Raw genomic sequence first — 27098 nt, 5'->3', positions numbered from 1 at the left:
AGAGAATTAAGAGGCTCGCTTCCCACCACATACACATGTTCTTGCTAACTTTAAGGAGAGCCACGCCAGCCCTGTCCCCTTCCAGCGAGTCACTGCTGGGCATGACCTTTGCTTTGGGTCAAGCCCCGACTCAAGGGTTCTATTCCTCTTTCCAACCTCTGGGCTTCAAATACCATCTGCGTGCCCCCTCCACTGGCACCGCCCTAACAGGCCGCAGAGCCTGGAAGGAAGGGAGTGCTGACGCTGGAGGGAAGTCCGAAGGGAGAGCCGGCGGAGAAGGGACAGGAGGTCTCTGGCGTGGCCTCAGGAATTGGCCGTCCCCCCATGAGTTCCCACGGGACAGTCCTCAAATGTCAGCCACTGAGTCACAACTTCGTGCTCTGTGCTAGTTCTGCACAATGGCTGTGAAATACTGAGCTGATATTTTTCTTTAAATTGACTCATTGAGAAAACAAACCTATTTATAAAGAAACCTTCTATTGCTATCACACACAGAGAACTAGGGCCAGTTGCCATTTTTGATCAAAATAAACAAGTGCATCTGCAGTAAAGTGAAAAGGGCTCTTCAGTGTCCCGCAGCAGTCGCACCCGGTTACGCCTGGGGGCCGGCAGGTTTCTACAGTGAGCTCCTGGGGCCGCACACACTGCTCTTTAGCGAGCATCCCGGCTGCCTTGTGGCTTGTCATTCTGGTTGTACGTGTGCCCAGCCCAGCTCCCCTGCACGGTACCCAGGCCCCGCCGCGCTGTGGGAGGGGCTCTAGGCCCTACTTACAATTCGAGGTTTGAAGGGCGGCTTGATCTTCTTCTGCTCCAGGAGCACCCAGTCGATCTCCTTGAAGAACGGGTGCTGCTTGATGGCGTCCTCGCCGTTCTGTGCTGCCACACAGCCCAGGCGCTTGTGGGGGTTCTTGGTCATGAACTGCGGGGACAAGGACATAGAGAGAATTAGCGACGAAGGCCCGACAGGCACAGACTGCGAGTTCAGGGTCTCTACCCTTCGGGGTGTATTGTTAACTCTTACACAGCCCTTACTGTGTGCCAACCACCATTCTAAGCAGAGTGTGGTTGTGTGTGTGTGTGTGTGTGTGTGTGTGTGTGCGCGCGCATGTGTGTAAATTCATTGCAGCCAGATGCAACCCTCTGAGCCACTTCTACTATCCCTGTTTTCTAAGTGAGGTAGTTGAGGCACAGAGAGGTTAATTAAGTTGGCCAAGGTCAAACAGCCAGCAAAGTACCCAGTTTGGATCGGAAACTCAGGCTCTTACTAACTCCCTTATTGCCCTCAGATTCTCAGGCCTTCTCCTCAGGGGGACTGAGGTCCGATGAACCCACTTACACGGAGAAGCCAGCAGTCCGTTCTGAGGCACGAGAAGAGGACCAGACACTTACTTATATTGGGGTAAATGATCAAAGGCGCCTCCTGGCCCTTTCCCTTTTCCAGACCTGGGTGCTCCTACTTTTTAAAGATTTGAATTTGTAATCTCTAGCACAAAATACACATGTAGATAAAAATATTTTGAAAAAACAAGAAAAAGAAAGTCTTACTTCTTCTCAGCGCTTGCCCGTAAAAACCACATTGACGACTGTTTTTTGCATTTTTTGGCTGGTGTCTTATGACCCGACAAACACACCCACGGGAACTCATTCCTATTAAATGAGTCAGTCCTGACAGCAAATGTTAATTTAAATGAGCAGATATATAACAACATAACCTTGGGGGGGAAAACAGTGCTAGTAGGTAGAAATATTTCTGATACTCACCCAAAATAATGGTAGGGATATGGGTGTGTATGTGTTAGAGACAAAGTGTTACATTTCATAGGAGAAGGCTGTGTCTGTATTTAACAAAGGAACTTTAGAGGACTAACTATAAGCCAAAGGAATAAATCTATAATGGTGGAATTTCAGGCTTCATCAGCAAGAAAGACTGGGAGAGCCTCCTTCTGTCTCTTGCCTGGTGCCCCTGAAACCGAAGCACATGGGCACAGACCAAATGCTACTGGAGGGGTGGGAGCCTCGGGTGAGAGAGTACCGGGGTGTGGGTAGCTGTGAGTTAGGAACGGTACCGACACACGGCACCTTTCTAATCAGAATCAGCTGAGGCTCCCTGCTCAGGCACCTCCAGTGGTTTCCTATCGCCGGCAGGCTGAAGGCCATGCTCTTGACTGGCGACAGAAACTTCTTGGTCTGAGCCTACTCTAGCTTGCTGGCCTTTTGCATCCTTTGTCCCCTGGTCAGATGCTCTTCTCCAGTGCCCATGCATCCTCTAGGAACCAGCCAAAGTGCTGCCTCTTCTGGGAAACCTCCCCAGATGCCCCCCTCTGTGGGGACTGGGACCTCCTATTTCTTGTGTATTTAAATTATAATTTGTCTGAACATCTCCTTCCCTTGGTAAGTTCTATGACACGGGATCAGTCCTATGTTCCCAGCACCAGGCTCGGTGCCTGGCTGCTCTTGTGCACACACAGCACTGAAATGACTGATGGGGGCGGGGCTGAAGGCCGGGCCTGGGGCACCGTGGGGAGGGTGGGAGGCAGCAGGGCCATCTCCGATAGTGGTGGAGGCTGTGCACAGTGTAACCCTACAATGCAGTGGCCTTCTCTAGAGCTCTGTGCTGCCTCCACAAGGCGGTGGCCCTCAGAGACGCAGCTTGGTGGCCAGAGTCATGGAAAACCTGGCCTGGCCCTGGAATCAAGTGACAATGTGAGGAAGTGAAGGGTCCCAAGGCCAAGGGAGGAGAAGCCTGTTCCTTACTTCCTCAGCTCTTCCTGCCCTCCCACCCGGGGAGGAGACGGATCAGGGCTGCAGAGAAGCCCACAGGTTTTAACGCCTCAGGAAGCTGCCCCTGAGCCGGAGGAGGCTCTTCTCAGAAGGAGGGTACCTTTTCTCAGGCACTTCACCGTCACCAGCTGCGGACACGGACACGGTCTCTAGCTTCTGAATGTCTGTAGGTCAGAGTTCCTCAACCTCTGTGCTAATGACATTTTGGACCAGATACTTCTTAGTCACAAGGGCCTTCCTGTGCGCTCTAGGAGGTTTAGCGGCATCCCTGGGCCCTACACACTAGCTACTCATAGTGCCCTCTGCTCCAAGTTGCGACACTAAGAATATCTCCAGACACTGACACAGCTCTGGGTCATCCAAAATGAAAGGACTCTGCCGGGCTGCTGGCAGGAGGCCCCCAGGAAGGTGTGCCGGGCTGGCGTTCAGAGCCTGGGCTGAGTGGCCGACTCTGCTGGGCTGGGGCTCAGGCTGCCTTGGGTGCTGCAGGGTTCTCCTTAGCCAGCACCTGGCGCAGGGCCTGTCACATACTAGATGCTCAATAATACGTGTTGAATAAATGAGTGAATAAACATGCTCTGTTTGGCTCCTTCACTGATCTTATTCCAGTTGTGATCACGTATGGATGCATTTCTTATGTATTGCCCGTCTCCTCCCGCTGGGCTGTGCCCTTTCCTGGAAGGGACGATGGCTGCTGTGCTCGCCAGCACTCACTTTGCACCTAGCGCAGTGCCTGGTGCACTGGGGCACTCAACCAACAGCAGTTCCGAGTGGACCGAATTAGTTAACGGAAGGAAGGACGGAGGGACAGAAAGGGAAATTGATGAGGCAGGGAGGAAAACACTGAGGTGAGGGATAAAGGAAGGAAAAAGCCCCAAGTATAGCAAAAAGTAACATGTTCTGATGTGGCATTTTCCAAAATATGGTGTGTGTCCGCCCCAGACACCTACAAAATCACTTTAGTTCTTTTTAACATTTTCATATGATGAATTATGTAAATTAGTTATGGCAAATGCTACTGATTTTCCATTTATGATAGCGACATCCAATTTCTTTGTAAAATACGTATAACTAGGTAAATATGGGGCGTGGACTGGAAGAACTAGGAAAGTAAGTCATGCTGGAGAGAGTACAGGGATTTGGCCAACTTTGCGAACCAAACTTCGGGGAGTTCTGGCCAGCACTGAAGTCACGGTCCCTGGGCTGTCACCACGGTCCTGCCTCAGCCAGCGAGGTGGCCCTTCCCAGGCAAACTGGTCCACAGCCTTCCCAGGGCTACAGGCGACCACTTATTTGCCTCAGCACAAGTGTCTTCCGTTGTAGAGACAGCTGCCGTGGGCAAGTATTAAGCACTTTCGCATGTGAGGGATTCTCTGAGGGGGTGGGGATAGTCTCTCTATGACATGTCTGAATCCAGAACAGCCACAGAGATCCCGGGCGGACACTTCTTCTGGTCAGCTCTTCAGCCCCAGCGATGCCGTGGTGGACACAGGGGCAGTGCTCTCCCCTCTCGTCCCCATCACAGGCTCCAGAGGAAGACAGGCCACGGGGGTAGGTCTGGATGCAGGGTCCAGCCCCAGGGCCGAAGAGCAGGGGGGATCCCAGCACAGTTTGGGGTGGTTTTGCTTCCTCTGGAGCACTCCCTGGGGCTCACCCATGTGCACAGAGCTCCCCGCCAGGAAGCACGACTACACTGTCCTCTTCCCACCAGAAGAGCAGTTCGTCTGAGGCCCCACTCTCTCGGCGGCCGCCCCCTGAACGTGGCCCAGGCTCCCAGTGCTGACTGCCCTCCATTCCTTCCCTTCAGCGGTGAGCAGAGGTGGGACAGGGAGAGGCAGACAGGGGAAGGGAGAAAGAGGGAGGAGGCAGGCGGGGAGGAGAGAGATGGACCGATGAGAAGAGAGGGAGATGGCGGGTACAGGGCGACGACTCACAGCTTTCAGGATGCTGACGGCCTCCTTGCTGAGCCAGACGGGGTAGAGCACATCATCGTGGAGGATGGATTCGAACAGGTCGTCCTCGTTGTCCGCCTCAAAGGGGGGCTGCCCAGCCATCATCTCGTACATCAGCACCCCCAGGGCCCACCAGTCCACCGAGGGGCCATACTCCAACTCCTGCAGGATCTGTTCGGGAGACGGGCAACGTCAGAGCCCAGCAAGGACTCCCGCCCACACCCACGCCTGCGCCACATGCGCCCATGGGCACAGCCGCGCCTTCACCTCCAGCTTGCTCCCCCAGAGCGGAGCCCCGTGTCACCTAAAGTCAGGTTCTCCGTCGGTGACCTCAGTGAACACTGAGTTTGGGAGACACCATGGCACTAGGCTGGGGACCAGCTATCAACTCTCCGAAGTCAATCTCCAGTCTGAACTCCAGGGGGGACAACTGGCTGTTTCTTTGTTTAAACACCAGATGAAGTTCCTGACTTGTGTTTATTTATGGCCAAGTTAAAAAGAATGCTTCTGTTTTTTATATTAAAATCGGGGTCAGAGGAGCAAGATGCAGAGTAAAAGCGACACGAGCAAGCCGCAAGTGACCGCGCGCAGGAGACGCAGGCCTCCTGTCCCACGCCCAGTCCAAGGCACGGCTCCCCGGGCGGCGGGGCGAGCAGGATCTCCGTCTTCTTTAAATGACGACAGTATGCACTTACCTGCCCGCTGTGCTCTCAGAAAAGAAACTACAGTCAGTAAGCCTCCCCACTCTTTCGTGTTCTAATCAAAAAGGACCGCTACGCTCTAGCATATTCCAAGGGAAGACTCATCGCCGGTGTTTCTCAGGGTCCCCGTACCACTTGCTAATGGATCCCTCATGTATCTGCCTCCATAAAGCCTCAGGCAGGAGCCCCACATGGCAAGGCCATGTCTAATCATTGTAGCTTGCAGGACACCTCAAACAGGTAACTTCTCAGATAAACTGTTCCAGAACAAGTCTCCAGCTCAGTTCTCAGATCTCAAGACAGCCAGGGAAGAGGAGGCTGAAGCCCAGTCCGTGAGCTCTCAGGGGTCTACTCCACACAGCCTCCTGGGGATTACAGGCCGCTTGGGATTAAATACAAAGACTTGGATACAAGGATTTTGAAAATAGTAAAAACATGTTCTAGAAATATTTTGAATTTACAATGAAAAGGAATCTAAGCAAATATAGCCAACTCTAAATTATTTGGGGCTAGGAGTGTGTTTGGTGAGGATCTCTGGTCTCTTAGCCCAGGCGTGAGTGCGTGTTCTCTGTCAGAGGCCAGAGTTACAGGCTCCGCTGTCCTGAGGGGCCAGTAGTGTTGCTCTGTTCCAAAGCCCAAGCCAGTGCCTCCCTCAGCCTTGAAAGATCCGGTGCCCCAACCTACCTCACTACAGAACAGAAAGGACCACCACTGTCTGTTCTCCAAGGTTATGATTATCACCCAGCTCCTTGGAAATCTTTCTCAGACCTCCCCAGTCTTTCTCCTATCCTAAGACCTTTACCTGGCCCTAAAACCCGCAGCACCTACCCAAGTACTACCATGACTTTAGTTATATTTTTCATGGTCAACTGACCCTCCAGGGAGTTTGTGACTAGGCATGTGGTGGGGCTCTGCATTCTTTTGAGCCCCCACTGTGACCAGCCCAGTTCCAGCACTCGGGAGACTGGCTGTCACACACGCCTGCTGTGTGTGCCTTACTGGGGTGGGATTTCTTTCACTTCTTGGCTCAGGGGACTCTAAGTGCTGAGGTGGCCACACTCCGGCCTCCAGGAGGTGGCACAGCTGAGTTTTATGCCTCGGCAGGGTGACAGGAGGGAGTCTCCAGGTGCCTGTGTATGCTCACACAGGATGGTGCTGTAGGAACCACAAAGTGGCCCTGGCACCTTCCCCCCAGCCTCTTCCAGGGCCTTCCCATTTGGGTGGCATCTTCTGTAAAATTGGTTTTAGGCTCGGCCCTAATTATCTGCTTTCTAACCGGCTTGTCTGCGATGGAGTTGGTGAGAAGGGCAAGGCTTCGCACGCTATGGGAGGGCACCTGGCGCAGCAGCCAACCCCTGGCATGGGTCAGAGCCGCGTGGGTCAGAGCCGGGGCGGAAGGGAAGGGCAGGCACTGGGTCTGGCCGCCTTTCCTGAGGCATGGGGGTGGGGGTGGAGAAAGGAGAGGGCGCGGCGGGGTTGGCCAGGGGCATGTGGTGGGAAGAGAAGCCCTGGGGCAGAGCTAGCACCTCAGGAGGAGGTTTCAGGTTTAGCCTGCCGCCTCACAACTCCTCCTCCTGAATAGAGGCTTACCCTTTCTGCAGCTATTCAAGCTCCATGCTTTAATCTCATTAGATTCTCAAAACAGCTTGGTGAGGTGGGTAGGGCAGGCAGGAATTGTGAAAGGTAAAGACCGAGGATGAAAACCATGTGATCAAGGTCACACGTGGGCATTAGTGGTCAAGTCTGTCCTGGGATCTCAACACTCAGGTCTATGCGTTTCCCACCCGACTGCACAACCAGCAACGACGGTAATGATGGAGCAGCCTTCGTTACCCAGTGCCTGCTGTGGGCCAGGTGCCGCGATAAAGGCTTTAGAGTCACACTTGCATTTAATCTCCCAGTATACCTTTATCAGCTGTAACTTGCCTACAGAAAGACCACGGATTATGAGCCACTTCACACCCAGATGAGAGTCTGCATGGTGGGCACGAGTGTGGAAAGGGAAGGAAGAGTGTCTCGGCCTCCTGGACAGAGATCAGAGTTGGTCACTGTGAGTCTTGCCGGGGGATGGCTTTTCAAGAACGTTGTGTGGGCATTTTGTTCATCAGGAAGTGGACGTGTGTCTTGGGCTGGCTCCTGAACTACTGCACTGGGCTGGCAACCTTTGCCTCTGGCATCAGCTCAGAGGGACTGGAACCAGCATTCTGATGCTAAAGGATGAATGAGGAAGATGCTGAAAAGCAGGCCCAGTGGCCTTTACTGTCTTCTTGAAGATTAAATTTCCTGTCTTCCTGCTAAGGGAACACATTACTAGAGACTGGCTGAAACCTCTTCAGATCTCTTAGAAAGCACATGTGCTGACGAGAATTTACCTATTGTTTGATCTTTGCTTCTCTGACTCTCCCCAGGCCTCTCCATGTTTTGTGTGGCCTGTGGAAGTCTCTCAGTTGTCCTCCCTCGCACTGTGCCCTCTGATCCACACTGCTGTTGCCCATCTTCTTCCTGGGACTGGTCTGAGTATGGCCCTTCTATACTGGGAGGCCCTTCATGGGTCCTCAGATCCTGTAGGATAAAAGCCATCTTCTTTGGTCCTTTATTCTAAGCTCGTCCATCACTAAGACCACTAGGAAATCCTCTGTTCTAGCTCCACTGTTTTCCTTTCTTTAAAAAGGCCAAGAATGTTGTCATCCCTTCATCTCTGCTCCTGTTGGAGTGTCCCAGGTTCTCCTTCGTTTATTCATTCAACAATCCATGACCAAGAGCCGGATTTGTGTGCTGAATCCAGGAAGTACCCAGATTAGAAACAGCTCCTGCCCTAAAGGAATCATAGCCCAGGGATGCTGAACCTCCGCCCCTGCCCCACCCCCACTCAGTCTTCCCTATTGTTCTCAGGAATGTTCCCCGCCCCCACCACCAAAGGAAATCCTGCTAGTTTTTTACAACTCAATTCATTCACCAGGTGCTCCAAGAAGCCTTCCCAATCCTTGAGGATACCATCTTGTATTTTGTACCTATTTATTCTACTTAATTAGTTGTTTACTTACCTGTCACTCCCTCTAGACCAAACGTTCTTCTAAGAGAGAGACCAGTGTCTTAGTCAGTTCTGTGCCCCGACACTGGTTTGTGCCTAGCAGGTGCTCAAACAATGCCCACTGGGAGGAAATGAAATCCGAGTGTGTTAACACACACCCATCCACCATGGGCAATGCTTAACAGGGACTGGTACTTCCTCCCCATCTTCCACAGGTCACAACACTCAAGACCGTTTTTATAAAGGACATATGACGGGCTATGTCTTAAATCAAAATCATATTACACTAGGTATCTCTCAGTTGGGCGAGCTTGAACTAGAGAAACTTGAGGCAAACACACACTTTATGATGAAAAAAGCACCTAAGTAACTTCCACAAAACGCAACCCATGGGTGTGGCTCCAAACGAACACCTCTGATCTCCATTTATAATGAGGCAATTTATCTCCTCCTCCCGGATCCGGTGCGCCCCTCTGTGGAACTGTCGTCACCACACTAGAAATGGCCAGTTACTCCTGGTTTTACTGTAGGCAAATTATAGCCTTTATCAATGGTGCTCCTCTACTTGGGTTAGACGTGAAAACAATGTTATAAGTCAACACATTTCTCTCAATCCCAGTTTAACGGATAGTTCTGCACAGAAGAAATACTTAGAAGGACCTGCCCAGATTTGGGGAATTGCCTGTTACTTTCAGCTCCCCCATCAGCTCCCCCATCACCACCACTTCCTTGTGCAGAAATCCGCAAGCCTTTCTTCCCTGGAACCCTCCTGGTTCCCAGGCCCTTCCCCCAGTACCGCCAGGCTCAGCCGCGGCAGCAGCAGGAGGTGGCCCTGTACACACAGTCTTACCTCGGGAGCGATGTAGTCGGGAGTCCCACAGAAGGTGGTCGTCGTCACCCCGTTCAGAATCCCTTCCTTGCACATCCCGAAGTCGGCCAGCTTGCAGTGCCCTTCCGCATCCAGAAGGATGTTGTCCAGTTTCAAATCCCTGCAAGATAGGCCAGGACACGTGGTTAGTGCTTCACTCCTCCCAACACAGTCTTCTCAAGCTGGAGAGAAGTGCGCATCTCAGGGAAATCTGCTACAGAAAGCAAAGTCTTGAGGGGACTTGACCTGTCAGCAACCAACTTCAGTCCGGGTCTCTTGCCTGTGACTGGCCAACCCCCAAAGCTGCCTCCATTCGCCCCAACATGAAGGAGGAGCTTCTGTACCCCCAGGACTGCCACAGCATAATAGATCAAAGTTAGTAGCTAGTCATTGAAGCTCCCACATGTGCTGAAACTCACAGTATTTAGGCCCTGGCCATCATGAGTTAACCATGTGGACCACCCAGAGGAATAAGGCTGACACATGTTAACATTAACAAGTCAGATACAAGCCACGTAAGAATCAGATGCCACTTTACACAGCACCTACGCGAGCTGCTGGGTTTCAGGAGGAGGCCACTGATGGCTGGTGTGGGTGGGAGGGCTCCCAGGAGACAGCGACTCTCCAGAGAAGCTTGGGCAGGTGGTAAGGTTTGGAAAAAGAAAAGTTGAGCCCTGACTGGTGTAGCTCAGATGGTTAGGCATCGTCCTGCAAAGTGAAAGGTCGCTGGTCCAATTCCTGGTCAGGGCACCTGCCTGGGTCGCAGGTTCTGCCCTTGATTGGGGTACCTAGGAGAAGCAACTGATTGATGTTTCTCTCTCACATCAGTGTGTCTCTCCCTCTTTTCCCCTCTAAAAATAAGTAAAATCTCTTTTTAAAAAACCTCAGTCTTCTATTAAAAATGGAAATCTGATCATACTACCTACTTAAATACCCTTAAAAAAAGGTGTGAGGGAGGGGAGGGCCAACACAGTAGATGCAAAAGGTAGTGAAGAGACCAGAGAACTGCATCCCAGTGAATGGTGACACAAGACAGGCATGTTGAGACCAACCCTGACGAGCCTCCAGTGCCAGGAAGGGGGGTCTGGCAGACACACTGAGGGTGGTGGGAGCCCTGCTGCAGTGCACCAAGTACTGTGAGACCAATCTTGTAGAAGCAGAAAGGCTGGGTGGGGGGAGGGCCTGTGGCAGGACAGAAGACACATGGGTTGCGATAACCAGGACCTCTAGCGCCCAGGAGGTTTGGTGCATGAGTAGCAGCTGGATCAACCAAGGCAGCTCCCATGTGGTCTGTGTTACAGTTTGGGGGGTCTGTGTAAGATCTTGTATAAAACCTGGGGTTCTGGACAAGAATTCCCAACCAACCAAGTCTGTAAACCCCAGACCTGTCCCACAGAAAGACTTAGATTCTTGAATGCAGCCCCTCTATACAGTCTGGGTGGGGGTGGGGTGGGGGTTTTGCAAAGAAGGTCCATTGTCCTGCACACAGAGCAAGAGAGATTCTCTTCCAAGCCTGCTGGCGTCTGGACTTGAACTCCTCCACTGAGGAATCCAGGCCTGAGTGCAAAGGTGGGACAGGAAGCATTTGGGGCCTGCCTGCCTTGCACCCGTGGCCCCATTTCCACTTACAGCTGGGACTTCTTGAGAAAAGAGCACATAAAACATGCTGCTCTAAGCAAATGCTCACAGACAGCAGAAAGAATAGTGAGACCAACCAGTGCTAGTCACTGTGACTGGGGTCCCTGACCCCCCAGTGGGGCCACTGTGTGTGGTCAAGGCTCAGTGTTGGCTGGGGGTGGAGAGCAGTGAGATGAATACCAGCTTGGCTCCAGGATAGGAGGTCTGGGTTTTAATCACTGATGTAGGCTGGTCCTGGTGAGGTCACCTTGCTGCTGTTACCTTATCAGTCAAGTTGGACCAGATACATTCCTGCTCCTAGGCGTGTGTGTGTGTGTGTGTGTGTGTGTGTGTGTGAGAGAGAGAGAGAGAGAGAGAGAGAGAGAGAGAGAGAGAGAGAGAGAAAGGCAGCAGGTTTTGTATACTGTTATACCCACTTCCTTCATGAGGAAACTGAGCTAGAGGGAACCGGGTGTCCTGTCTGCCCACTGGCAAATGCTGGAGTCCCTGAGAGATGGACCTATGGGTCTAGGGAGTTATGCCCCCTCTACACTCTCTAATCTAGAGTTGCCCTTCCAAGACCCAAGTGCAGGCATAATGATCACCATGGCAACACTCACTGTAATAGTAACAATAACACCACCACCATGTGGAAAGCCCCAAGGCCTACAAAACACATTCACTCTCTGAACAATATGAGGGCTAGGAAGAGCACCCTCAGCTACTGCTGCGGCAAAAATAAGTCAATGGAAACTGGAAGAAGGTAAGTGATTTCTGTAAGGTTACAGGGTGTTGGTGGAATTAGGACCCCAGCTCAGGTTCCCAGCTCCAGAAGTTGGTATTCTTACTTCTTTATAAAGGTCCCCAAGTGCCACTGTTCAGAGTATTCTCCCTTTTTAAAATATATATTTTAAATATTTATTTACTGCTAAAGAAAGGGGAAAAGAGGGAGAAAGAAAGGGAGAGAAACATCAATGTGTAGTTGCCTCTCGTGCGCCTCCCCACCAGGGACCTGGCCCGCAAGCCAGGAATGTGTCCTCACTAGGAATCGAACCAGCCACCCTTTGGTTTGCAGGTTGGCACTCAATCCACTGAGCCATACCAGCTGGGGCTCATAGTACTCTCTTTTAAAGCCTTTGTTATGTCATAGAAAGGACTAGTTCTAACTGGTATGAATGGAATACATTCATAAGTTCCACACCATCCTGAACCTTGCCCTTGTTCTGAAAATTGAGACTCAGCATTTCCGGCTGATCAGGCTTAGCCTTTCCTTCAGCTCAGGGATCCTATTCACAGCAAGGGGTGGTGGAAAGTCTTATTTCTCCCCAGCTCCTGCTCTTTCCCTGACTTGGGCCAGATGCATAAGATGCCCTTGCTTCCTGCTCCCTCCTCACTGGAAGAAGCTGCTCTAGCTGAAGGCCCAGGGTGGCCTGGGACGAGTGTACTCGGCAAGCAGCTGCCCCTGAATGGACCTGCCTAGGGCCAGCTATGGTGTGTAGGTTCTTGACTTCGTGCAGGAGGGATTTCACAACATGAGTCCAGGTGACTATCAGGATACACTTCTTAAAGATGAGGACAGTGAAACGTGGAAGGGCTTAGCTTAGCACAGGAGAGCCTGGGCTGGGCTGCCTTAGGTCACTGGGAGTCAGAGAAAAAGGGCCTTGAGGGATGGGGGTTCAGGTGACCAGCTGGGCCAAGCTACCAGCTGCCCAGAGTTAAGGAGATGCATGCCTGTGGAGAAAGAAGTGGGGGAGAAGAAGGGAATGGCACAAGCTGCTCCACACAGGGAGAGCGCGCACTGGGCCCTCTGTCTTGAGGCTTCTTTCTTTCTCTTGCAGGTGGGAGTCTTAGGGGAGGTCTCAGGAGAGAGTTTCATGGAATATTCATCCGTCCTCCAGGTGTGCCCTTTCAGGGTCATGGTCTCCACTGACTGGTCAGTGGTGGGGCAGTGTCTTTAGTCATTGCAGTGGGTCCTGGTGTCATCCACCTGGTTCTGTTGCTTTTCTGGGCCTGGAGCTGAAACACAGCTGGGGCCTGGATGTTGTCTCCAAGGAGGAGAGGCCAGGGGAGAAGAAGTTACCCAGGGGGTGAGGTCCTTGTTTTCTGTTTTGCCCCCTTTCAGGCACTGGGGGCCTTCTCCCTGGTGACTATCTGCACTGGGCTGTAAATTGCTAAGCCACTGTGCTCAGCTTGCTCGGTTTCCCTATTCTGCTAGCCAAAGAACCTTCCCAGCTTCCCACTATCCTATCTCAGTTACTTCCCACTGTCCTGCCACTGATACCTGAAATCCTGCCACCAGTCACTCCCTCTGTGTCCCCTCGCTGTATGTATTTCCCGAAAACTCCAACTCCCCACACAAAACCCAGCTCCCAGACAGTGGCTTCTGTTCCTTTCCTTTGTGGTAGGAAGACTAGTGAAGATCGAAAGACCCCTGGGGCCAGAAAGGCCTTTCCTAGAAAGGCCTTCAGTCTCAATAAAAAGAAACATATTGATACCACTGGACAACCTCTGCCTGGTCCTGAGCTCTCGGTGAGCTCCTGAGTGGGATGTCGGTGGATGGGAGAGCTCAGGGAAGCCCAGGACCATGCTTGCTCAGACAGAGGAAACAAGAGGGAAAAACGCCCTTCCCCACCTGGGGCTAGGGGTGCGGGCTGCTGAAAGAAGGGGGCATCCCTGCAATTCTGCCTGCTTTCCAGCTGGCTGGGGGCTGTGATCTCCTCCTGGTTCCTCCCCTTCTCCTTCCCAGCACGGCCGCCCCAGGACCCCAGACTTTCTACTTCCTGTTCCTGCCCCGTGCTTCTCCCACTTGTTGGCTGAAAGTGCTGCCTCTTCACCAGGGGCCTCTAACTCCCCCTGGGAAGGGGATCAGGGACAAACGTCTCCCAGCCTTGCCTGCTCTGAGGCCCAGCTCGCAGAGCAGCAGCGTGAGGCGTTTTGTCTCCTTCCTGAGCGTTCCCATGGTGCTCGGCGCTCAGGGTTCAGAGTGGCCCAGGACAGAGCAGGTGCTTGTCAAACTCGTTGACTGACAGCTTTGCAAAGAAGGGCTTCTGCTTAGCTATTAATCCCTGTCTACTCAGTTCTGAAATGCAAGGTCAGGGCACTTTGGAGGCCTGGGGAAATTTCTAAGGAATGGGGTCATTTTTTTAATAATGAGGGGGAAAAAGGTAGCCAAATCCCTTTCCCTATACATGAGCCAATGTGACTAGACTTTGCTTCTTAAGTTTCCCTATTAATAGTTTCATGTAATTTTTTTCAATAGGTAGTACATTCATATATTCATAAAATCCGAAGTACAAAAGGGCATGCAGACATACTCTCTCTGCTGCACCTGTTCCTCACATACCCCTTTCTCCCCTGAAAGCAACTGCTTTTATGTAACCTTTGTGCATTCTCTTGCTCACGCTTTGTACATAAATTACACAATGTGAATATACCGTATTTTTCGAACCATAAGATGCACCTAGGTTTTAGAGGAGAAAAATAGGGAAAAAAATTTTGAAGCAAAAGATGTAGTAAAATATTTAGTAACATAAATAACATATGTCACTGATGTAAATGTAAGCAGAACTCAACAGCAGCATTAACAACCATTATTCCTCCCAAACTGGGTGGGAGGGGTGCATCTTATAATCCGGAAAATACGGTATACAGGTGTGTCTTGGAGATATTGCAGGTTCGTGCCCAGATCACCATTATGAAGTGAGTCACAATTTTTTTTGGTTTCCCAGCAAATATAATCATTATATTTATACTACCCCATAGTCTATGAAGTATGCAATAGCATTATGTCTTTAAAAATGTACATATCTTTATTAAACATACTTCATTGCTAAAAAATGCTAACTATTACCTAAACTTTCAGCGAGTTGTAATTTTTTTGCTGAGGGAGGGTCTTGCCCAAGTCACATCAAAGATTGTTGATCACAGATCAGCATAACAAATAAAATAAGAAAGTCTGGAATATTATGAGGATTACCAAAATGTGTCCACAGAGACACGAAGTGAGGAAATACTGTTGGAAAAGTGGCTTGCTCGAGGCAGGGCTGCCACAAACCCCCAGTCTGTAAAAAGACAATGTCTGTGACGTGCAGTAAGGTGAGGTACACCAGCATTCACGTGCCCCTTTTAACCGGATGGAGCTCACTATGTTCACTTGTTCGTGTCTTACCTTTTCCACCTGAGTTTTAGTAGAGATCTTTCTGTGTCGGTGCAGAAGGAGCCTCCTAATTCTTTTTATGGCTGCACATACTGCACCATGTTCGGGAAGGGGGGGACACTCAGGATGCTTCCGATGCTGTGCTACACAGACAGGCTGCAGGGAATGAGCTCGTGCATATATGTGAAGGTCATTGTACACACTCCCTAGAAAAGAAATTGCTGAATCTGACAGTCCAAGAATGTGGATCTCAATGGACATTGTCAAACTACCTTCTTAGAGGCTGAACAACCTACACTTCCATCGGCAGTATAGTATAGTGTCTTGGTATTTGCTTAAGTTTCTCTAAAAGTTTGAGCATTTTTCATCTATTTGAAAGTGATCTATATTTTTTTCCTGTGAACTGTTTGTTGCCCATTTTCCTTTCATGGTGTTTGTTTTTTATTGATTTTCTGAAGCTATTTCTATATTAGGGATGAAGTTGGTGTAGGTTAAAAATTATATTTGTCCTAGTTTCCTGTTTTGACATTTATTTTTAACATTGCTTACAGTGATTCTGCCACGCTGGTATTTATTTTTATGTAACTGAGTTGATGTTTTGTTTTTATGGTCTTTGGATTTTACGTCTTAATTTAAAAGGGCATATCCATTTCAGAGTTATAAAAGCATACTCCCAAGGTTTCTCCTAGGACTTTGATGCTTTTATTTTATAAACTTGTCTTTGATGTACTTGGAATTTGTGCTGATACAGGTGTGAAGTATGGATCCAACTGTGTGAGCTGTCCCAGTTCCATATGCTGAAGAGTTCGCAGCTTTTCCTCACTGACTGAAACACCACCTTTGTCAAATACTGGTGCTAGATCCCCACATGTGTTTGCACTTGTTTTTATACTCTTCCTTTTGTAATATTGATCTTTAGCACACTTTTAAACTTATCATAGGTTTATAATACATTTTAAAATTTTTAAAAATTTTTTGTTAAGATTTTACTTATTTATTTTTAGACAGAGGGGAAGGGAGAGAGAAGGAAGGGAAAGAAACATCAGTCTGTGGTTGCTCCTCATGCGCCCCCCCCACCAGGGACCTGGCCCACAACCCAGGCCTGTGCCCTGACTGGGAACTGAACCAGCGACCCTTTTGTTTGCAGGCCGGCATTCAATCCACTGAGCCACAGCAGCCAGGGCAGTTTTATAATATGTTTTAATATCCAGGAAGGCTGGTCCCCTTATTATTCTTCTTTTTCAAAATTACAGGCTATTCTTGCTTGTTTATCTTTCCATGTGAACTTTAGAATCATCTGTCTAGTTTAAAAAAAATCCTGGTGATTTTATTGGGAAGGAGCATGTTTAGGATTATAAATTAACTCAGGGAGAATTGATATTTTTATGAGGTTGAGTCTTCCTATCCAATAATACTGTTTGTCTATTTGCACAAGTCCTGTCTGTGTCCTTCAGAAAGATTTTAAAGTTCTCTCATATAGATCTTATACACATCTTATCACATTTTATGGCAGACTGCTGGCCGTCCCAATATCCATTCTCATTTTCTTCCTTAGTAAGAGAACTTTTTAAAAGCCATGCATATAGCGATGGAGCTGTAAGCTAGAATTCAAAGCCTTCTTCAGAGCTGGCTGTGTTATGTGTCTAAGTTCGAGCCAATCAGATGTGTGAAAGTCTCCTTAAAAAGAATTCTTCTTTCATCCCTCTGCCCTGTTGCCTGGACGAGGATGTGATGCCTGTGGTCCTGGCGTGTGGTGGGCGACGGCGACTCTACGCTAAGCCTTGAGCAGTGATCAAGGGCTCCAGGACGGTCTGGCCCAGATCACAGAGCCGGACAAGGGACCTGGGAGCCATGGACTGGCTATCAGGAAAGTCATGAGGTTGCCTGGCTGATGAGAGACAGACTCCACGTGACCGTCCGTGACCACCTTTCAGATCAAATATAAAATCCAGGAGCTAGAAATCTGTCTCTGCTGATCGGACCCAAATTCCTGTGGGCTGGGAAAGGAAGGCTTCATGGTGAGAAGGGGAACCCAGAGACTGAGAGGTCGCAGTTGCTGACACGGAAGAACAGACTCAGGGGCTGCGCGGTACATCCACAGTGCCCTTGGGGCAGGAGCCCAGAGCTTTTCCAGAAACTCAAAGGACAGCCAGAGGGGAGATTCCCAAACAATGTACCTTTTTTTAAAAAGCGGTTCTATAAAACCTGAAGGGGGGAAAGACCTAGCAGTTAATTTTATGAAGGAAAGAGAAAAGCTTGTCTTCTAAGAGCCACTGTGCTCCCGTATTGGGGCGGGAAAGGGAGCGGGGCCTGCGAGCAAGAGCAAGGAGCCCCGGAGTGAGTTTTCTGTGCGGTGGGGAAGAGTGGCCTCCTCCCGAGAGAGTGGTGGTGGGTCAGATGATGCTTTCCCTTTTAACAAAAGTTTAGTGTCAGTGGGATAACGATCCACTGTTGATATCTTTAGAGTCATGGGTAATTTCGGCTTCTAAGAACGGCCTTCCCTCACAGCTGTCTATGCATCTAATTTGGTGTCTGGCTCACATGCAAGCCGTTGTCCGTGCTGACGTGTGTGATCTGAAATGCTCGGTGGCTCCCCCAACCCCCCGCTCCCTGGTGTTCAGATGGGAAGTGAAGGGATTCGGAGGCAGAATCATAAGGAGCAGAATTGTAAGTAGCAGAACCTGCTCCTTACTAGCTGGAGGAGGCTGGGCTGGTCCAAACCATCTTTGAGACTCAGTTTCCTACCTAGAAAGTGGGGATAACCTTGCCGTGACTGAACGATACAGCAGAGGTGAGGCTCCAGCACAGTGCCCGATACATGGTAGTTACCTCGGAAGTCCTGCCCTCTCCAGCAAGCAACAGTCATTTTTCTTAAAACACACACCCCTCGTGAGGGAAAGTCACTAGATATCTAACGACTGTTTAATTTTTAAAAAATACTTAGTACCTTCTATTGTGTGTAAGCCACCGAGTTAGACACTGTGGGGTGAACAACAGAAAACACAGGCAATGGTAACATATGGAAGAAAGTGATAAATGATGCTTAAGTGGCAGAGAGAGGGTGAGAAGGGGAGAGAGAAGGAGGGGGGGTGGGGAGGGAGAGAGGGGGAGAGAAAGAGAGAGAGAGAGAGAGAGAGGGAGAGAGAGAGAATTTCAGTCCAGCCCAGTGAGAACATCAGGAATCCCTTTCCTCTGGGCCTAGGGAAGGACACTGCAGGGAACACCAAGGGCCCGGGGGAGAAGGAACAGCAGGGGAGGCAGGGAGTGGGGCTAGGGCTGCGCAGGTGTTCCTGGTCAGGGTTGTCGGGACAGCCTCCAGATCCCAGCCAGCTTCTCCGACCCGGGACGGCCGAGCTGTGAGTGGGGCCTTTCTGCAGGGCCACGGGGGCTACTGTGGTCAGCAGCGTTCATCTGTCCCTGGGCTCTGGGGTTTGCCACGCACTGCCACTCACCTTATCTCCCTTAGTGCCCGCAACAGTCCCGGGCAGGGGGCATCGTCACCCTTGCTTTACAGATAAAGAACTTGGGGGGCACACAACTCACGGAGCTGAACTGGGACCTGAACTTCGCAAGTTGGGTGGAGCCCAACTTGTTTTCTTAACACGGCCCCTCAGTGGTCTCATCTAAGAATTTATCCATTCCCATTTATAAAATTTAGTTTTCCCAATGTGATGGCAGAGTCCCCAAGAATAAGCACCAGAAAACCCTTCCCCGTGAACTGCACAGCATGTAGCAAGGGGTTGGCACACATGACAGCCTTCACACACAAGAGAAAAACTGAAAAGATTTTTTGCTTGGCCTGAACACTTGCCCTGAAGGAAGAGCCCCACAGGGCCCGGTCTCTTCGCCCAAGCCCCACTCTCAAAGCTCTTGCTCCCTCGCACACTGGACTCCTCTGCAAGGATAATCCCACGGCCCTCGGGCCTGAGTGCCACACGAACAGCAGCAAATTCTTCCATTTACTTACAGATAAAAGATTAGAAATAGGACTTTGCAGATGCCAAGTATTTGGAGCACCAGGGAACAGGCCCTGGGGAAGTTATGAAGAAACTCTGCTTGTTTTTGGACAAACAGTGGAGACTCGTGAGCGACCACGGCGCATCACGTGGGGACACAGGCTCTCCTGGCAGACGCTGCCCAGCACCTTTGTAAATCCAACAACAACTTCAGGAAGACAACTCCCCCTTCGACACATTCAGACTCCCCCCAACACTGTGGCGAATGTCGGCATCCTCCACTGGGCTTTCTCTGCACGGCCCCTCCTCCCTCTCCCAGGAATGCCACATCACGCAAGTCCCCCCCAGCCCACGCAGGATGGCAGGCGAGAAGCCTAGGAACAGCAGCGCACGTCCCTCTATCAAACAGAAAAGCCCAAGTTGCTTCAGAGCCAAGGTACCTGACTTCAAAATTCTCCACCGCAGGGCTGACACCTGAGAGTCAGCGGTGGTATCTCACTGTGGGCCAGTCTGTAGGGCAATCCTGCTCCAAGCCTTTCAGTAGAAAGAGCTCAATCATTTAGGGGAAAAATAACTTTTTTTCCCAAGAGCTTCTGTATGTCAGGCTCAGTTTTCAGTTTCTTATATGGCTTATCTCATTTAATCTCACAAATAGCCTATGAGTCTGGTAGCACGATCATTATCCCTCTACACGGTGAGGAGGAAGGATACGTGGGGTTATCTACCTGGCCCAGGATGCATGCGTGGTGAGTGACGGAGTCAGTTCTGCCTCACGTCAACTCCCATGCTCGTAACCGCTTTGCCTGGGTGCTTGAGGAAGGAAAAAAAGTCTGGGTCCACACTCCTGCCCTTGTGGGGGATTGAGAACACAGCTGATGCTGTTGGGGTGACAGCTCTGACTCCCAGCAACAGGGTTGCAAGATGTAACTGATAAGCTAGATGACGCTGTTCTGAGCAAACTGATGACCCCTTGCCTGAAGAGAGACCTTCAGCTACTGCGGTGGCAGCTGGAAACGCGAGGTGTGAAACAGCATCCTCATTCCCAGCCAACACAAATAGCCTGGGACCGCACCTGCGCATTAGCACTTGGAATCGTGGCAGAATAACTTATCTGATTGCAAGGCGGTCCAATTACTCATTTTACCCACAGCAATTAAAGCAAATTCATACTCCTTCATACTTGTGAATAATATCCTGACCACCGATGGGAAATGGGCCTTGACTTGTGTCCCCACCAAGTGGGATGGGCTGCCCTGCCCATCATCCCACTACGCTCAGGGCCCCCATTCCTCTCCAGGCTATCGATCAGCTTGTGCCTTGAAATGGCTATTTTGGGGTTCAGTGTTTGGACTGGGGCTAAGGACAGTGTGGCCTCACGCAAACCACTTCTCTGAGTTTTGCTGTCCTCAAATATGAGATACAGCGGCTGGATGAGTCAGACCCCACGGACGCTTCTCGTCCATGATCCTGGGAAGCAAAGGCAGCTGCAGTCTATGAAACTTGAACGTGAAATCCTGGCTGTTGCACGCCAAATGCTTCCCCTCCCACTTTGCAGCAAACCGTGGCCCAGCAGGCGTTTTAGATGAAGTGTAAATCACATGAAGCTCTCCTCCTGCTTGCACTCTTTAATGACATCCCATGGACACGTTTCCCAGTACAGTGGGAGCCGCCTCTGTGGACTCCACCAGCCTGGTCTTTCACTCTCATACCTCACCACACCCCCCTCACAATCTGCACCTGGGGCCCGAGAGACTGGGTGCAGGGCGTTCCCAGGTGGGTTAGGCTGTCTCCTGCCTCAGTGCTCCAGCATGGGCCCCACTGTTTCCGCCTTCCACCAGGGAATCGTGGGGGCAGGGCCCAGAATCCCCCCCTTGCCTGACGCGTCCTAGCTTCTCAATACTGCTTGTTCAGAGGGATGAAGGATTGGCTGACCGAGGAGAGAGGGGATTTGTGCATCATGGCCCCGCGCAGCCAGATGACTCGAACAAACATTTTCAGATAACACATGGAACTATTAAAACTAAGGCCCAAACCATCACAGGCAGTCGAACCTGATGTCCTCTTGAATCTTCTAATCCCGTCTCCCGATACACCCAGGCAGAACCCCTTTGCTAACTTCCAGGAGCCTCCATGGCAGTCAGAGCAGAACTCAGGTGCCTCATTCTAGCTCTGGGGCTGGTCCTCCTTCCCCTGTCATTTGGTGCCACTGTCCCCCTCCGTCCAGCCACAGGCGTCTCGGACAGTTCAAGCTCACCGAATACTGTCCTGCCTTGAGACCTTTGCCACATCCCTGTTCTCTCTCCCTGGAGAGCAGACTCCTCAGCATTCAGGTCTCTGTCTCCAGACCCTTTCCTCAAAGGAGCCTCTTATGCCCAGCCTGTCCTGCCACTGCCCACCCTGGCCCCTTACTTTAATCTCCGTCACGTTTACAGTAGTGATCACAATGCATAATTACTTTGCTTTTTCCTTGAGTTTTCTTCAGTGAGCTTCATGAGAACCGGGACTTCAACTTCAAGTTCACAGCTTGGTCCCCAGAGCCCTGCAAAGTGCCTGACACTTGACGTTCATTGAATGTCTGGATAAGATAATGGGAAGGATCTGGATTAAGTACATTTTAATGACGGTCTAGTTAATGGCATGATTACAACTACTAACTCGCTGCCTACTTGGCACTGCTGTGTAATGTTCCGCAACATTTACTGAGTTACCCCTCCCAGTCTGCTGTCCCGCTAGCTCTTGAGGATACTCTGAGAGAAGACACAGCCCCCATCCTCAAGGAGGGGCCGGTGGGAGCGGCGGGCATGAGGCACGGATACTTGGGATGGTAAGTTCTATACCAGACGGACGGACAGGACACTGCCGTTGCCCCTAGAAGGCTAGGGCTGCTGGTCTTGCCTTTTTTGGGCCCAGTGATTTGCAGCTAGAGAGGCAGCCAGCATTCTGTCATCACAGAAAGGGCCACTGCTGCTTAAGGACCAAGAGTAACCTTTCTGGGGCCGTGCCTGGAGCCCGGCTGATATAGACTGGAGAGTCCTACTCGGGGTCCAGAACTGCTGCAGGGAGGCCAGAAAGCCGCCCTTCGGGCTCCTTTGTCAGGATGAGAAGCTGCCAAAAGTAGTGAGGCAGGTCTTCCACGTCCAGCCACATGAGGAGCCACGTGCTAGGAGAGTGGTCAGCACCTCGCAGGCCACCCCAGCCCGGACGGAGAGCTGAGGGAGCACGAATGGAGCTCCGCACGAGTTGAGGGGGATGTAGGGAAAGCACGTCTTCCTGTAAAGTGGGGGTCACCCAAGTTACGGAGGATATCAGAGGCCTTGTGCAAGGCCAGGAAGCTGAAACGTACTGACCTCTGAGGGGACAGAGAACAGATTTTATTATTCTTAAAAAAAGAAGTCTTACATTTATATTTGTTTAATTTGGCCACTGAAGGTATTTGCTTTAAGACCGTGTGGTGCTTTTCAGCTAATCAGAAATGTGAGCGCGCACACGCATGTGGGTGCATGCACGCGTGCTGCCAGGGAAGGATCTGAGGTTGCGCTCACACCCGCACGTGTGTCTACGGGGTTAGGCCTGTGGCTGACAAATAGGGAGAATACACAGGTCCATGTGCATAGGCAGGTTAAGAAGATCCCTGTTTTTCACTGGAGCAGACACGTTCTGGTTGAGTTTACAAAACAAGGGGGATTAGAGCTAAAGACAGCTTTCGTCGCTCCACTTGATGAAGATGAATATTCATATTAAGTACCTTACTAAGTACCAGGCAGGGCCAGATTTTCCGTGAGAGATGGCAGGGGTCTACCAGTAGTTCAGTTCGCACATTCTGAGTTCAAGGTGCCTTGGAGACATCTCGCTAGACACACGGAGCAGGTGGTGATACATGAAGGTTTGGGCTGGAAAGCTAAGGCATGTGGGTGACATTTTCTGAGAAGAGGATATGGTGTGAGAAAAGAGGTGGGGCAAGAGCTGATCTGTGGGCAAGTCTAACAATTCAATGCCAGGACTAGCAACGGACCAACCTGAGCGGGGACCAGGAAGCCTAAGGAGGGAGGGGGGGACCTCAACCACAGGCCACGTCCGTCACTGACATGCTGTCTTACGTTTGCTGACTCAGCAGCTCAGAGGTCTTTTTATCCAAGGGAAAGAGAGTTATTTGTCCTTATTTACATTTACTGATATTTTCTCTTCATGCTTCGAGATTCCAATTTAGTAATAATAATAATAGTAATGGCATCTTTTAAGAAGAGACTTTCCAGATCAATATGGGTATCATGTGCCAGGGTCTGCCCAGTGAACAGTGTTAGTAAAATACTGTAAACCTCAGGCCCACCAATGGGAAAGGGGAGGAAAAAAACACACAAAAAAGGAAGCAACAGTTCTGTCTGTGACATTAGGGAGACATGCCCTTGCAGAAGACAGTAGTACTCTCCTTATAAGGAGAACCCCCATTCAGAGAAAACCTAGTGGGGCTCCATGTGCTCTTGGTTGGAGCCTTCCAGCTCCTCATGTGGCTCCTTCCAGGCTCCAACCAAGAAGACCTGGCGGCTTCTCCTCCTGCTCCAAGTTGGTGGGTGCCCAGGTGCTCCAGCTCAACAATTGTTCTGTTTCCTGGGCCCTTCTCCCTCCACTCCACCAGCCACTGCCTTCTGCCTGCTGTCCCCGGCGCTCCCTGCACACTGCTCCGTCTGACGGGAGGCTGTGCTCCAGACAGGTCGTCACTTCTTTTTCTCAAAAATCACCCTGCCCAAGTGGTAAGCCCTTCTGAATAACTTGCAAACCTGTTCAATGTCATGAAGCTAGGGTGGACACCATGGCTTGATATGCAACTTACTCCAGGGAACCTGCGTATATTGATCAGATGTATATACATTGGTCAGGAGACTCTGGAGAGTTACTGGAGGAGATGGGGTGTGGGCACAGCCTCAATAACACTTCTCAAATCCTGGCTGGAGGGCATCTTGATCTCCTCCAGGGCCCCCCAGTGGCCACTGCCTCATTCCCACTCTAAGTCCAACCTGATTCAGCCACTTCCTTTTTTTCCCCCTTAACCCGAGACCATTCCTGAGGCAAGACTGGGATTTTTTTATGTCATCCAGCTCAAATTCAGAGTGCTGTTTGTTCCTTGACTTTGCTAAAAATTAGTGGCTGCATTTTATCCTCACACTAGAGCAGGTTGTTTGGGCATAGATGTGGATAAAATAGTAATCAGTTATGTTCAACAACAAAAAAATACTTAAGGTTGACCCATCTCTACTTTATGAAAAAGTGGTAACAAAATCTCTTCCAATTACAGCCGAGGTCACAGAAGTGCACCGAGGGCGAGGGGATATGTGTGCAGAACAGAGCAGACCCTGCGAGTTGGCATGTATCGCTTTACCAGTCCTGAGCTAGCCCGAGGGCCCATGACAAGTAGCAATTGCTACCTGTGTTGAGTATATATTTTAATTTGGATTTTAAGGGAGCCAGTGTGTGCGGAGCCCAGCTGGCCAAGCAAATGAGTCCGACCAGATGGAGACAGACGAGGTCTGTGAGAGAAACAGCTCTCAGCCAGAAAGCAAGTGGTTTGACCCAATTAAACACAGGGACGTGCAACTGGTTGGTGGTCAGATCGGGGACCAACACGTCCTCCGAATAATCTATGCCGAAATAAAGCATCATTGGCGAGCTTACTTAGCAAGCGCTAGGGCACCAACGGAAACTTTGCTGCAAACTAAAAAGGTGGTTAGTGTGCTGTATGTGCCCAGGCAACACATAACTCTCAGCATCGCTCTCTATATACGTCTTTGTATCACATTAAGCATATTATGTACTTTCTTACATGCATACTTCATTATACATTAAATGCGCACTTCATTTTGCATATATAGTTAGTATATGTAATTAATATGGAGAGATAAAGCCACACAGGGAAATGCTGTAAGTGATGTGCTGCCTGTACATGAGAGGTGTACATGCAATGAAGCAGCTGACATGCAGTGTGGGGATGAGCCCCGGCAACACACAGCTCTCAATCTCTCTTTCTCTCATATACTAATCACACAACTTGACTGTGTGTCTATATAATAAAGCATACATAATAAATGTACATATATGTAATAAATACGCAGTATGGTTAATATATGCAATATATAGAGGTGTTGAGAGTTATGCATTGCTTATATATATATATATAAAATAAAGTTCACGTGATAAAGCATTCGGTATCATTGATATTTGTAACAAATGTTTAGTATAAGTATTTGTGTATGTGCATTTATACTTTTTATAACATATGTACACATAGTATAATACATGTAGCTATAGTGTATGTTTTACATAAAATCAACAGAAGTTTGACGTCTTGGATTACATTTGGTATTTGGCCTCTTCTCAAATTTGCAATAGATTTTTTACCCACTGCTTTATACTAACAGAGATAAAAAGAACAACAACAATCACTCTTGAAGCCTTAGAATATACAAATATAAAATCCATCATCTTTTCAGGCTAAAAAACCCCTATATTTTTGTGTGCTAACAGCCCCAAATGGAGGTTAATTACACAAATGTCAATTTCCTAATCTGTTGATGACTGTCAAGCAGCTTATTGCCAGAGATTAGCTGTTAAGATATACATATCCACAACCATACCTGCTCTTTTCTGCAGCATAAATGTTCTGATTTAATGGAAAATCACTGCAGGGCACAAGTATAAACTAAAAAAACAATTAAAATCATAAATCCAAATGGCAGCAATTCCCAGTGAGTCTTACAACATCCAGCTAAGCAGCTGCCAGTCTGAGCAGCTCTGCCCTGGGTCCTACAGGTGAGCCGGCCAGGGCCGGAGCTGGGCACAGGCAGCTTCCTGCTCTGGGTCTCCAGCAAGAACCCAGGTGGGCTGGTGCCCCATGAGAGAGGGGGGTGGTCAGCCCCAGGGCTCAGGAGGTTCCAGGGCAGAGGCTGCCCACAGGTTTCAAGCCAGCTTGTTTCCCTTTCATAGGAAATGCCATTCATCCATGCATTCAAATATTTACTGAGCAACTACTGAGTGGCATGTACTGTTCTCAACATGGAGGAAACAAATGCCCTGCCTTTGTGGAGCTTATGTTCTAGCGTGGGAAGAGACAATCAGTCAGCAGAACAATAAACAGTACGTTAAGGAAGGAAAGTGCTATGAACGTTGAGGCTGGGATTAACTTTGGTCCGTGTCTGTGTTCCTCTTCCGTTAAGCGACAAGTGTTCATTGAGCACCTGCTAAATGCCCCGGCCTTTGTGAGATGACTGCAAGGGACAGAAATCCTAAGACTGGCTTCTCCCACTCACAGGTGAAACAAGGAGAAAACCAGGAGGCCACTGTGCTTGATGACAGCATTCCATCAGTATTTGCTAGTGCACCCCGTGTCCCCACATGGATGATCTTCTCCCCTCAGAAATGCTCTGCAGTGGCTCTTCCTATCACCAACAAAACTGAGCCTCCCAGAGGCTGACTCCCTTGCAGAGAGGCCCACAGCCAGTATGGGGGTGGGGAACCAAGATGTGCGCCTTGCAGAGGGAGCTCGTAACCACACCCCTGCGTGTGTCTACACTGGGCGGGGGAGACAATGGGCACTGAAGGACTGCCCGAGAAGCTGGGAGCTTCTCAAAGAAGGACGCACACCTGCTACATTGCGTTCTCCCTGGGTCCACAGCGCCTGGCCCATGCTAGGTGCCAGCGGGGTCAGTAAGTACTGACTGTCTTGTCCTGCTCCGGTGGTCTCACTGCAGGACCACCCACTCTTCCATCCCAGAAGGGCTTCAGGTGTACCCGGTCTTACCTTCTCAATAATAACACTTCATTGGCTTATTGATTATTTTTAATGGTCAACCAGAGATCTGGGAAAACTGGTTAAAGACCAGGACATAAGGATTGGGGAACATTTCCCCAAACAGGGACTTTCCATGATGTCACGTAGGGGTGAGTAAGGCTGCGATGCCTGAGCCGGAGCGGGAGGCTATGGCATCTCACAGAGCCGAGTCTTAAGACCACTCCGCTCTGACTTACGGACGAGATGCGAATACAGT

General features: G+C 50.1%; 1 protein-coding gene across 2 annotated transcripts in view; it reads right to left on the bottom strand.

Moving 5' to 3' along the window:
* The window catches only part of PRKCE (protein kinase C epsilon), a 473918-nt gene that overhangs the window by 22517 nt on the left and 424303 nt on the right, over positions 1-27098 (bottom strand). For both annotated transcript variants that reach the window (XM_036027919.1, XM_028515225.2), the window contains exons 12-14: positions 9316-9454; positions 4716-4904; positions 773-919 (exon numbers count right to left, since the gene is read on the bottom strand). In XM_036027919.1, the coding sequence (XP_035883812.1) occupies positions 773-919; positions 4716-4904; positions 9316-9454 (475 nt within the window). The remainder of the gene's footprint in view (positions 1-772; positions 920-4715; positions 4905-9315; positions 9455-27098) is intronic.

Source organism: Phyllostomus discolor, chromosome 6 (assembly GCF_004126475.2).
Source record: "Phyllostomus discolor isolate MPI-MPIP mPhyDis1 chromosome 6, mPhyDis1.pri.v3, whole genome shotgun sequence".
NCBI classification, from domain to species: domain Eukaryota; kingdom Metazoa; phylum Chordata; class Mammalia; order Chiroptera; family Phyllostomidae; genus Phyllostomus; species Phyllostomus discolor.
The sequence above is the reverse complement of the archived record's forward strand: the minus strand, read 5'-3'. Positions and strand labels throughout refer to the sequence as shown.